Genomic DNA, 13,078 nt, shown 5'->3' on the forward strand with positions numbered 1-13,078 from the left:
CGGGTCTCATATTATACCTAAAATATACCTAATTTTTAAATGATGAATGAATTGTTATTTACTATTTGCCAAAAAAAAAAAAAGTGGGCTTTTGAAACGCAGAAGGTGATACAGGTGGAGACCTCTGATAGGGGCAGGGAAGGCCCAAAGAACCAGGCCCAGACAGCTCTCAATTCAACAGTCACAAGGCTGAAGAGCGCCAGGCGGATGAGGAAAGGTAGGAACTGGTCCCTGCCACCTGCCGGTCAGCAGCCCTACCCACAGGCCCTGGTTGCCCTGGCCTGGTCCCAAAAAATGTGAGAGCCGCCGGGTCCCCCCGCCCCCTTCCCCGCCGAGACCGCAGGGTCGGGGGCTGCTCTGCCGGCGCCTCCAGCCGGGCGCGCTTCCCGGCGCGGGAGGGGAGAGGGAGGGGGCGGCGCCGGGCGGGGCGGAGCTCCGGCGCCTCCGGGAGCCTTATTCCCGGCCGCGCGCTGGGAGCGCTCAGTCTGCCCCGGGAGCTGCACGCAGCACGCGGCTCGTCGGCCTGACAGAGGTGCAGGGGCTCAAGCGGACAGCGGACTGACTGTGAGCAGACAGTTGCTCAGCGGCTGCGTGCTGTGCGCGGGTCCCAGCTAGGCTTGTACCAGAGGCGGGCAGCACACGGTGCCCGGGGGAATCTCCTGCGCTCCGCCGCCTGGCTCCGGTGCCGCTGCCCGGTGGCCGCCGCCTCCAAAGTGATTGCTGCCTTGCTGTTCCCACCGGGTTCGGGACCATGAAGCTGCTGCCGTCGGTAGTGCTGAAGATCTTTCTGGCTGCAGGTAAGAAGACTGCTAACGCCCCCGGAGATCGGGGGGATGGGGACGCTGTGCTGGGGGCACAAGGGAAGGTCGCTGCAGCGCCCCCGAAGCGGGCCACTTGGTCGGGCCCGTGCGCCCTAGCGGGCGGGGGTTGATATCGGTGCATGGTGGCTCGGGGTCTAGGTGGGGGTCTGATGCGGCCTCGCCCCTCGCTCGCAGTGTTCTCGGCGTTAGTGACTGGCGAAAGCCTGGAGCGGCTTCGGAGAGGGCTGGCGGCTGGAACCAGCAACCTGGACCCTCCCACTGGATCTACGGAGCAGCTGCTACCCACGGGAGGCGATCGTGCCCGAGAAGTCCTGGACTTGGAAGAGACAGATCTGGACCTTTTCAAAGGTGGGTGTGAGGGCCGCCCAACCTTGGACCCCCGTGGGCAGTTGAAGAATAAGAGGTTCTGAGATTCATGCTGTTGAGTATTCCTGTGGGTTGAGGGTTATTCATGGAGGACCCCAAGGAAAAGCTGATGGCCTAAGAGGGGATTGGTGGTCCTGGAAATAGGTCTTGCTGCCTGTCATTTCTTACTTTGAATCTCACCTGTCTGGGTTGCTGCCCTTCTGGATACTTTGGGGCTAATTGAACAGGCAGGTTGTCCTCTGAGATAAGTTGAGTGGTAGGAAAAAGGCATTCTTGAGATGCTTTCCCCAGAGTTCCCATGTGAAAAAGGGCACAAATCCTCCTTCCCACATCTGGTGACTATTGTGTGTAAAATAGAGGTAACAGCCAGGTGTTATGGGCCATGCCTATAATCCCCACCACTCAGGAGGCTGAGGCAAGAAAATCACAAGTCAGCCTCATTTATTTAGAGAGATCCTGTCTCAAAAAAATAAAAAGGACTGGAGATGTAGCTCAATGGTAAAGAGCCCCTGGGTTCAATCCCAAGGGGGTGGGGGGGTGGGGGGGGGAGAGAGAGAGAGAGAGAGAGAGAGAGAGAGAGAACAAATGTGGAGATATCTAGGCACATATCAAGTTTGCAGTATTACTCTTCCCCACACACCTGTCTCCAGGTTGAGGAAACGGGAATGGAGTACTCTTTGCCTCTCTGGGTGAGGCCAGCACCTTTGGGGAAGGTTATGAATGGTGAGCCCTGGAGTCTTTTATTTTTATTTATTTATTTTATTTTATTTTTTTATTTCTCGGCGGACACAACATCTTTGTTTGTATGTGGTGCTGAGGATCGAACCCGGGCCGCACGCATGCCAGGCGAGCGCGCTACGGCTTGAGCCACATCCCCAGCCCCGAGCCCTGGAGTCTTAGGAGGCTATATTGAAATGCTGGGTGACTACGAGTGCTATCAAACCTTGGAGATTTCCTAACCACCTTGAATTCCTGAGTAGACTCCAAAAGGGGAAGGACCACATGTGTACTGAGCTGAACACAGGCATAGGGCAGAGTCCAGAGCCTACTGGCTTCCCTGTCCCTGGCCACCTGCAGTGATTTGTGGGGGTGGAGCAAGGACTAAGCCCTGTGGCCCCAGAATGACTATATTTGGTTGAAAAGATACCCACCTGATGTAGCCCCACCTACCGTTTAGTTGTTCTTCTCCTTCCTCACCAGTTCCCTTGGGGAACTCTATCCTTTTTATAAATCGGGAGTCTGCTCCAAAGCTGAGCCTGGGCTCCCACACTTCATCCTCTCTCACTGACATTCTGGGGTCACCCATTGCCTGATCAGCCTGGATTCTCCTGGCTCTATTAGGCTGGGCAGGGCTGGGCTTGGCTGTGACTCACCTCCCACCCACATGGCTGCTCCTCATACCTCTGCAGACCTGACTCACTGCTCCCTGTCCTCAGCAGGAGCCTGGCTGTCACCCTGCCATTCTCTCCCTCTCCTTTCTGATTGACATGGCCCTCCTGACTTGCTTTCCCTACAGACCTGGTCACTGGGTTCCTCTGACCACCTGCCTCATCTTCTGAGTTCTGAATGGCCCTGGGACTGGACCAGAGATCACAATTCTAATCCCAATCCTGCATGATCTTGGGCAAGTCACTGCTGTTTGAGATCTCAAGGTTTTCATCTTAAAAATGGAAAGCCATGATATTCATTGAAGTCATTTCCAGCTTGAGGATTTTAGGTGTGCAGTTTAATGTATTATGCCTACCTTTCTGCCAGACACAGACTATAGCTATGGACAGTAGACATCTTTTTCCTACTGGGAACAGGGGTCAGAAAAAAGCTGGCATCAGACCCCTGGGCTAGTTTTGGGAGTAGCCCATGGCCAATTCTAGCTGGATGTCTGGGTGAGGTCATTTTTCCCCTAGTCCTCAAAGCCTGGAAAGAAGGGGGGAATTGTCATTGTTCCAGTCCCTTCTGGATAATTCCTTACTTTTCATCTCTCCACCCCTTGTACACATTGTACCCACCATCCCATAGCACTATAGACGGGACATTTGGGGATAAATGTAAATAGATCTTTGGGAAAGTGGGTAAATTATAAAGAATATTCAAAAGGGTAAATATTTTGCTCGAAGCAAGGCCCTTTACCAGGGATGACTTGTTTGCTGTTCTCAAACCAAGATCTATCCCGAGCTCATGGTTGTCTCATACTATTAGGAACTCCAAAGGGGGTTACCTGAAGACATACACATTTTTTCTTATTAGGACCTCCCACCCCTAAAGCATCAGAGTATTCAAAAGCGATTTTTTGTCTGTGACACTCTCTTCCTGCGAGTGGGTCACTGAGTGTAGCAATAAGGAAGTGAAGCTGATTGAAGGCCAAAGAGAGTGAAATAGGTGTCAGGAAGTCAAAGATGGGAGTGGAAGGTGGACAGTGGTGTGGGTGAAGTTGGTAGTATCGCCCAGTGAACTGCAGTTACTAGAGGATCTAGCATTCCTTGGAATATACTGTACCCTCTACTTTGTCCTGAGGTTCCCTCTTTCTGGTGGTTCTACCCAGTCTTCCTTCAGCCCTTGGGAAGCACTGAGCCCAGAGTCCTTCCCAGGCCTCTGACTCCAGATGGGATCAAAGAGAATGTATTCCTTCCAAATGTGGTGCTGTTCTGATCTTCCCTGGAAGAATCAAAGGCTTAATAGGGTGCCTTTCTCCTACAGTTGCTTTCTCCTCCAAGCCACAAGCTCTGGCCACACCAAGCAAAGAGGAGCATGGGAAAAAAAAGAAGAAAGGCAAGGGGTTAGGGAAGAAGAGAGACCCGTGTCTTCGGAAGTACAAGGACTTCTGCATACATGGAGAATGCAAATATTTAAAGGAACTTCGGGCTCCATCGTGCATGTAAGTGTCCCTTCACTAGGTAAAATCCTGTCAGCCACGTGGCTATTCCTCGTTGTCACTGTTCCTTGAATTCATAATTTCACACAGTTTCTTTTCAACCTCTGGGCGGAAGTTGGGAGGAAGGGAAATATTTTTAGTCAGCGGAAGTCACCCCCCCACCACTACCAAAGAGGATGCAATTTCCTGTGGTGTGGTTTTGTGACGCTCTTGAATCCTTGGGGACATTTCCTGCTTGCCCAGAAATGAGCATGTGGCTAAGAGAACTGGCACCTGGAAGCAGGTTCTTCATTCCTGCCTCATGCCCTACTCTAGAAGTGAGAAGCCAGTAGGAAACACGGCAGAGCAGGTTCCTGGGTGGAGTGGGGCTCCTGCAGGCAGGTATGAGGTGCATTTGGTCACATGCTGTGTCTCAGGTTTGTGTGCACGTGAATGAGCAAATGTGGGTTGATTTTAAGGCATGGCAGGACAATACAGACAGGAGTCATCATGGGGGAGTTGAAGCTCCTCCTCCCTTCTTTCTCACACCAGTAAGGAACAGGAGGTAGGGGACATGGAAAGTATTGACCTTAGGCCACAGTGGTGGGAGAACTCTTCCTTTGTGCAGGATTAACAGGAAATGGAACCCAACCCAGCAGGCATCCAGCCTCTAGTCTGGCAGCATCGTGGGTGGAGAGGCCATGAGTTCCTTAGGTTCTCTGAAACCAAACCCAGCAAGTCACTGTTTTGGCAACCCCTCAGGATGACAACACTACCACGCTCTCTGGCAGGCATAATGTTGCCACGGTGCCTGAGGCCTGCACCCTATGTTAGGCTGCAAATATCTACTCTTTTGCCCGTGAAGAGGCAGTCTCTGGGGGTCTTATGACCGGGAGATGCTGAACAGGCCAGAACACTGTTGTATGTATGCCTTCTCCCATTTTATCAAGAAGGCTGACTACCTGTTGTCTCTTCTACCTGTAATTGATCCCTTAACTTTTAAAAGCTTCCTTGTCCTATCTGATCACATATAGCAGAGCTGCCCCATATTTGGCAGTTAACATACAGACCCATCATTTTCCACCATGTCCACAGTCACTGTGTCCTTTCCTATAACATCCTTATAAGGAGCTTTTATTGGGGAGGAGTGTTTAAGAGTGGCATAGAGAGTCACCATATTATCCTTCCCATTGTCTCAGGACAGACAGGAAATGTTTTTTTAAATTTGTAAAATGGCATCATTGGCACAGAGTGGAGATGGTGCATCTGAGGGTAGTCAAGATGCACTGAGGCCAGGAATCTGTTTGGGCAAAATTGGTCCAGGGCTTTTTGGTGGATAGATGTGGAGCTTAGATAGAAGCTCAGCTGAGAATTCTTATAAGACTGCTTCCCTGGAGAGTAGGGCTCAACTGACCACCTAAGCTCAGAAAACTGATAAGTGTGCCCAGGGCCAACTTCCCTTTGGCTTAGGGATAGTGATGACAGTCATAATGACGCCATCTTTCCTTTATCCCAGATCTTCAGTAATTACATATGAGTTAAGCCTAACAGGTGTGTTGAGCACCTATTTGGTACCAGGCACCATCCTAGGGGATAGGGAGATGTAGTCTTCCTGGATTTTCAAAAACTCTCTGCAGGTAAGGCAGGACTTGTTATCAACTTGAAAAATGAGGAAACTGTAGCCAGTAAGTCAGAAGTCATTTGCATGAGAGCAATAGTTAAAAAAGTGGATGGAAACAGGACAGGGTCTCGGGTGCCTCATTCCTAGTACAGCATGCTTTTCATGCCCCCAGGCTGCATCCTTCTTTTCTACTACCTTTGTCCTGGCAGAGTTTGAGCAGGGTTTTATAGAGGGCAGCTGTTGTCTTAGAGGACTCTTAGGCTTTTGCTAGTCTAAGAGCATAGTAATTTGACTTGAAGACTTTATGTCAGTTTCCTGGGCAGATTTTCATGGGGTGGATTCTGTGTCCAGTGTGGCTGCCTCTTGTCTTCATCCCTTGGTACTCAGGATAGCAGGACGCAGTAAGAAGACACAGACTTTATGGTTTGGGGCAATGCAACATTGCGCATTTACATTTGTGGCTTCTCCTCAGCTCCAGACCCAGGAACCACCATCCAGGGTGTGTCCAGGCTGCCATGGTGAGCTGCAGGCTAGCTGGTTTCCTAAACCAGCCCTCTGCAGCCACCACGAACAGGAAAACCCTTCTGTGTCACCAGCCAAAAGTTGCCCTCAAAGAGTAGTTTCCTGGGGCTCCTGACTGGCTGCTGACCCAAAAATTGGCTGCAGAGTTTCCTGTAGCTGGAGGAAATCTGAGAGTGGTTGGACTAGGGAGGACTCTGAGCTGGAAGAGAGGTAGGCCTGGGGCCTTTGCTTATCCACACACACACATCTTGGCCCAGATGCTGCGAAGGAATGAAGGAATGGTGAACCCCCTTCTCTTGGCTGTGTCTGACTTGGGTGCCCTCTTCTACCAGATATGGGCAGTACCCTCTACAGTCCAATTTTGTAATAACGCACACATATTTGGGGCCTGGCTTTTTATTAAGTGTTCTTACCCATATTATTTCCTTTTATTTTTTTCACAATGTTCTAGTGAGGTGGGCATTTATTATTCAAAGCTTGGAAAGGTAATGTGACTTTATCAAGATCACCTGGCTAGAAATGGTAGCAGAACTAGTCTGGAACTCACGTATTCTAAGTCTCCTCCATCAAAAGGTATCCCTTCTACCTCTTCAGGTAGAGAAATCCAATGTGAATGATGTCTTTGACCCTAGACCATTCTTGATTTTGCTCTAATGCAGGTTCTGAAATGGGTCACAGACATGGGGAGGAGGAACATGTTCTATTTTCATGGGCACAGGTTCTGGGTAGGACATTCGATCTTGCCCCCACCCTAGGATGCTGGAATGTACTCAACCCCCTCCTTCCCTAGTAGATTCCTAGTAGTTGGCTGCAAAGGGAGGGGGAGGTGGGTAATATTAGGATGTTTACATTATTATCCTTTTGACTCAGGGTGGAGGTGGAAGGATTATGTAACTGAATTGCGGGACTCTGAGGCCAAGCTTTATTTCTATCATCTGAGTAACTACCTGTGGGGTTTGGATGATGGACTGGAAGTACAAAACAGACTCAAGTTCAGTCCCCACCCCCTACAGAATATAATCTCTATGGTCATCTAGACTGCTGGATTGAATCCATTCACTATTTAATAGTTATTTAATAGAAGTTATGCCTCAGTTCCTTCATCTTTAACATAGGGAGAGTAACTCTCATTTCACAGAGGTGGTTTTAAAATTAAATGAGGGCTGGGGATATGGCTCAGTAATAGAGTGTCTAGCACACATGAGGTCTCATAGTAAGGCTTTAATAGTTTACTATTTATTATTAAAGCTATGAATAAAAAATAATAATAACAGGAGCAGGGTCAGACAGCCCCAGGGACTTTTCAGATATCTATTTCCTTAGGATTACTTGCATTGTTGAGTGGAAACAATCAATCAGGTGTGGTGGTGCACACCTATAATCCCAGCTGAAGCTGAGGCAAGAGGATGTCAGGTTCCAGGCCAGCCTTAGCAACTTAGTGAGACTCTTTCTCAAAATTAAAAATAAATTAAAAGGACTGGGAAAGAAGTTCAGTGGAAAAGTGCCCCGGGTTCTGTCCTCAGCACATTTTTGGTGGGGGTTCAGTCCCCCACCTGCCCCACAAAATGAAGAGAATCATGAATTTGGGATTTGCTAAGAGTGATTTTTGACTTGGCTCTGTGTTTCCTAGTTGTGAGATTTGGCAAATCACTTAACCTCTCTGCCTGCTAATTCCTGCATACAGGTGATTTTCCAGGGACACCCTTGGAAACTTTTTCCATGTCTTGGTAGTTTGGGGGTCATTGAGTTTTTTTTTTGTTGTTGTTTGTTTGTTTCTGTTTTTGTTTTTTCCTAGCTAGGCTAATGGGATAGAGGCATGGAGAAGCCAGGCAAGCCACTGTGTACTGTTCTGTTAGGATGGTTGTCCTGATCTACATTTTCCCTACAGTGAGGTGGTTCCTTAGAGCATCCAGGAGGAGCTAGGGCAGAGAGCAGGGAAGGACAGGAAGGCAGGGTCAGGGATGTAGCACAACCCAGCCTGGCCCCTCTGCCACTGCCAGAGACAGTGATACTCAGGGCAGAAAGCAGCAAGAAGACACAGAGCTCCTGGTTTGGGGTGATGAGACATTTATGCTCCTACATCTGAGGCCCTCTGTGGCCTCCTCTTTGCCTCAGATCTGCTTCTTGAATCTTCCCTGGTGACTTGTCAGCAGGAAGAAGGGCTTCCTCACTCTGAAGCACCAAATACACTCCTTCCTTCCCAGAGAAGGTACAGCTTAGAAGAGGAGGCCTCCAGCTTCTCAGTGCTTCCTTCAGCAGCTAGTGGCTTAATGTCCCTGGGCTATTAGTGCCATTGCACCCCCTGACTAGCAGGTGGGCAACTGTGGGGTATGAGTGGACGGCATGCTGAGCTCAGACAATTCACATCCATGCTTCTATCCTATTGTGAGCTCGGAAAGCCACTAAACCTTTCTGTAGAGTGGGGCTCCCACCTACATCAAAGGACCTCTGGGGTGTTCAGATAAAGGAAGGGATGTGAATGTGCTTCGTTAACTCTGAGCACTTCCAAGTCTTCCTAAAAGCTTCAAGGAAATGCTTTGTGTTATAAGAGGCAGTTGCCACATGATTTATTTCTTGAGTGAGTAGAGCCAAGGAATTGTTTCTGACATTCTTTTATGGTCTGGCAGGGCAGCTGGGCAGGAAGATGTTATCTTGGTTTGTTTGCTTTGTCCTGTGATGGAGGAGGCCTGAAAGCCTAGCATTCAGAGGCCAAAGGCTCCTAGGTTGTGCCCTGCACCCAGGGGGAGCTGAGAGTTAAATGAAGAAAGGGAGAAAAATGACTCCTGGCAAAGGAATAGGCCTATTAATAGGCTGGGCAGTGGTGGGGAGGGACTGGATGCTGGAAGCATTGATGGGCAAGGCTGGGTTTATTTCTGGGTCAGAATGTTGAGGGGCCTCACTGAGGGAGTGATACTGAATCCCCTCAACTCAGCCCATGAGCTGTTGCGCCCAAGTCCTCTTAAGTGGCCTGAGCACACATGTAATAAATCTGCCACACGTGTAATACATCTAAACTGAGAACTTCAAATCCTCACTTCTTCCTGCCTGGACAGGACTCTAGGTCAGAGAACCAGAGGGATTGGTGAAGATAAGGTGCCATATGGGGGAACATTCAGAGGAGATTTTCCAGAATATTCTACTAAAGGAGCAGTATAGAAAAAGGGCAGATGGGCTGGGGTTATGGCTCAGTGGTAGAGTACTCGCCTAGCATGTGTGAGGCCCTGGGTTTGATCCTCAGCACCACATAAAAATAAATAAATTAAATAAAGGTATTGTGTCCAATTACAACTAAAAAAAATATTAAAAAAGAAAAGAAAAAGGGCAGAGCTCATGGGCAAGGATTGACAGGCTAAGGGTGAGAGGAATGGGGTTTGGCTTAGGTAGTTAGGCCATTGCAGGGACGGAGAGAAAAGAGAGAGGAGACAAATCACTAACCCCATCTCCTTGTTCTTTCCTAAACCAGCTGTCACCCAGGCTACCATGGAGAACGGTGCCATGGGCTGAGCCTCCCGGTGGAGAATCGCTTGTATACATATGATCACACTACTATTCTGGCTGTGGTGGCGGTGGTGCTGTCGTCTGTCTGTCTGCTTGTCATTGTGGGACTTCTCATGTTTAGGTGAGTGATGGGGGGCCCTGTTTCTGTAAATCACTTCTTCTCTTCCTCTTATTGGACCTTCTAACTGATGATCACATGAACCCTGTTCTCATGCCCACAGATCCTGGGATAGTTCCTGGGTGCAGGTTCTCCAAAAAAATCTCTTGTCTCAGGCTTGATATAAGCCAGTGCCCAGACCAGGGTAACACTTACCAGGCCATGGCAGGTTCTATACCTCAAAGGAGTTTGTTTCCTACCTCTGTGGCCTAGTAACTCACCCATAGAGCTACCTCTTCACGTATTTCTTTGTCTTATCTCTGTTCTTTGATGACATTGGTATGTGGTTTGGTAGTAAGAGTACAGGTGGAACTATTAGTCTGTCCTTGCAATTTTGAGGTACCTGGACCTTGAGCCAAAACATTAATCCAGATATGTTGTAGGTTGGGGGAGACCTGCCGCGCACACTCTGCCTGTTTTCAAGTAGTGCGACTTATCCATAGTGAGACTTGGAATGTTCCCTGTCTTTCTGAGGATTGTAGTCTTTTAGTGGTTGTACACTGTCTACCTGCCTATAAGGCTGTTATGAGGTTCAAACAAGTGAGGTGAAAACTCTTTGTAAAATGTAGCCTGCTGTTAAAGACAGGCATCCTCAGGACAGCTGGGCTTTGACCAGAGTTGTGTGGGGCTGCCACACCCTTTGGGCTTTTCTAAATAATGGAAGGAGCCTCCGTGGCAGAGTTGTTTGGAAGGACCTGCTCTTTGTCATAGCAGGCAAAGCTTGCTCACAAATATTCTCTTCCTCAGGTACCACAGGAGAGGAGGTTATGATGTAGAAAATGAAGAGAAAGTGAAGTTGGGCATGACTAATTCCCACTGAGTGAGACCTGTGCTTAAGGTAATAGTTCATCCTTTGTCCCTGGCAGCATCAAGGAATTAAGGCATGCGTGGGTCTTGGGTCCATTTCAATAAGTGTTGACTTCTCTTGACTAGGGGTTGGGGGACAGCCTAATGTAGAATCAGGGTCCCATTGCAGAATTGTTTTCAAAAAGACTGTTAGGATGAAAGTTATTAGAGACATACCCAAGAAATATACCTGAGAAAAAACAGTTTCTCCCACCCTTGGCACCTCTCTTCCTTCCCTTCCTAGATGATCTGCTGCACTTCTTAAGACTGAACCCAGGAGACTCCTAAGACCTCTTTAGATTGGAGCTGGCTTTAAATGTTTTTGCCTTGTGTTTTAGGAATCTGTGGGGTATGGCTCCCTCTGAGAAGACACAAATTCTCTGCAAACTCTGCAGAGGGAAAGGACTTCCCAACTAGCCGTGAAGACTTCTTTGTCCCCAGTTGCTATCTCTATTGGACCTCGCGCATCATTGCTTTGCCAAAATACCAGAGTCTTCAAGTGCCAAACAGAATATATCCAGTGGGATCTGGATCAGAAGAAAGTAAAAGTGATCAAAAGAAAAGCAAAAGCAAAGAAACTTCAGGCCCTTCTGATTCCCTTCCACCAAATCCACTTCCCCCATCAGTTTGTTTAGACACTTATTCTGGATTAAAATGCCAGTTAAATTCCATATGCTCCAGGATCTTTGACTGAAAAAGGAAGAAGGAGAGGAAGAAGGAAAGTCTTGTGGACTGGAAGAAAGCAATGAAGATTGAGAAGCCATGTACTCAAATAGCCACCAAGGGATCTGCTATTTGGACCCTCCAGCGCTGGATTTGATGAGCTAACTGTGAAATGCCACAAGCCCGAGAACTCTGATTTTTGGGACTTCTGCCCAGATGAAAAGATAACAACTATTTTTTTTTTGTTATTGTTTGTTTGTAAAATGCCTCTTAAATTATATATTTATTTTGTTCTATGTATGTTAATTTATTTAGTTTTTAACAACCTAACAATAATATTTCAAGTGCCTAGACTGTTACTTTGGCCATGTTCTGACCCTCTTTCTTGCACCCCCACCATCTGGCTCAATGCCACACTCCCGTAGCAAATCTGAGATGGTTCTGTGACCCATCTGTAGTAATTTATTGTCTGTCCACATTTCTGAAGATCTCCCAGTTTCACTGTGCCCCAGGGATGTTCTGTATGGTCGGGATGTAGGGGTTAACTCGGTCAGAGCCACTCTATGAGTTGGACTACAGTCTTGCCTAGGCAACTTTGTCTACCGTTTGTGTTTTTGCAAGCCCAAGGTGCTGATGTCAACGTGTAACAGAAAACAGTATTTCCCTGTGTTCTCTCCCTGCCACATCTCAGAAGAGATCGAGCATCCATGCCTACAGCTTTCCTGTACCCTCATCCCTAGCCCTGGACCTACAGAGCGGGGACCCACTCCCTTGTGTCAAGACATTTCTCTTACTCCTGCCATTCTTCTGGTGCTACTCCATGCAGGGGTCAGTGCAGCAGAGGACAGTATAGAGAAAGTATTAGCAAAGAAAAAGGCTGAGGAGGAACAGGGAACGTTGGAGTTGATTTTTCTTGGTAATTGATTACCTACCAATTACTATAGAGAAGGTTGGTGGTGGGGAAGGCTTTTGGGTAACCCCACCTATCTTACCAAAACTACAAAGGTATGCTGTATGGTCCCTTTTGGAAGTTTCTGGTGCCATTTCTGAACTGTTACAACCTGTATTTCCAAACATGGTTCATATTTATACTTTGCAATCCAAATAAAGATAATCCTTACTCTGTAGTCTGCTTGTTTTAACTGGGAACTAGTTTAACATAGGTATTTTTCTATTTTTTGCTGCCCTTTTGATTTAATACAGGGTCTTGCTAAGTTTGTGATCCTCTTGCCTCAGCTTCTTAAGTAGTTGAGATTATAGGTGTCTACCACCACATCCAGCTAACATTGCTTTATATTTCTCCATAACTCTAATCACTACTAACACATTTATTGTCCATCAGTTCTACTAGAATGTTGGCTGAGGATGTGGCTCAGTGGTAGAGTGCTCACCTAGCATGCATGAGCCCTGGGTTCAATCCCCAGCATCACATGCACACACACACACACACACACACACACACCCAAAAGCGTGCTAGAATGTTAACTCCCAAAGAGTAGGAGTGCATATATTGTTTCAGACTGATTCTTAAATAATATGACTGAGTTGTAGGCATTCAATCTTTGTTAGATGGATAAATGAATATAAGAAACAATTAAAATCCAATCCAAGGCCAGCAAATAGGTAGATGCAATCCAACACTGCTCTGAAATTGGTTAAGTTTAGAGAGGGGCTGCTATTGGAGAGGGTGAATTGGATGACAGGATGAAAGTGGAATTTGGGGCCCATCATGTGGC

The 13,078-nt window shown here is 47.8% G+C and overlaps 1 protein-coding gene across 1 annotated transcript; it reads left to right on the forward strand.

Moving 5' to 3' along the window:
* Positions 1-476: 476 nt before the first annotated feature.
* On the forward strand, positions 477-12,469 carry Hbegf (heparin binding EGF like growth factor). Its single transcript, XM_046460476.2, has 6 exons — positions 477-797; positions 996-1,169; positions 3,882-4,059; positions 9,642-9,797; positions 10,581-10,671; positions 11,018-12,469. Exons 1-5 carry the CDS (start codon positions 752-754, stop codon positions 10,651-10,653), a joined length of 627 nt encoding a protein of 208 aa, XP_046316432.1. The 5' UTR covers positions 477-751; the 3' UTR covers positions 10,654-10,671; positions 11,018-12,469.
* Positions 12,470-13,078: the final 609 nt, after the last annotated feature.

The sequence above is a fragment of the Marmota monax genome, unplaced genomic scaffold, assembly GCF_021218885.2.
Source record: "Marmota monax isolate L192 unplaced genomic scaffold, Marmota_monax_Labrador192_F-V1.1 WCK01_AAM20220418_F8-fsc00006, whole genome shotgun sequence".
Lineage (NCBI taxonomy): Eukaryota > Metazoa > Chordata > Mammalia > Rodentia > Sciuridae > Marmota > Marmota monax.

Coding starts and splice junctions, on each gene's coding strand:
- Hbegf (XM_046460476.2), top strand. CDS start 752: ATGAAGCTGCTGCCGTCGGTAGTGCTGAAGATCTTTCTGGCTGCAG. Junction 798..995: donor GAAGATCTTTCTGGCTGCAG/GTAAGAAGACTG, acceptor CCTCGCTCGCAG/TGTTCTCGGCGTTAGTGACT. Junction 4,060..9,641: donor CTTCGGGCTCCATCGTGCAT/GTAAGTGTCCCT, acceptor TTCCTAAACCAG/CTGTCACCCAGGCTACCATG.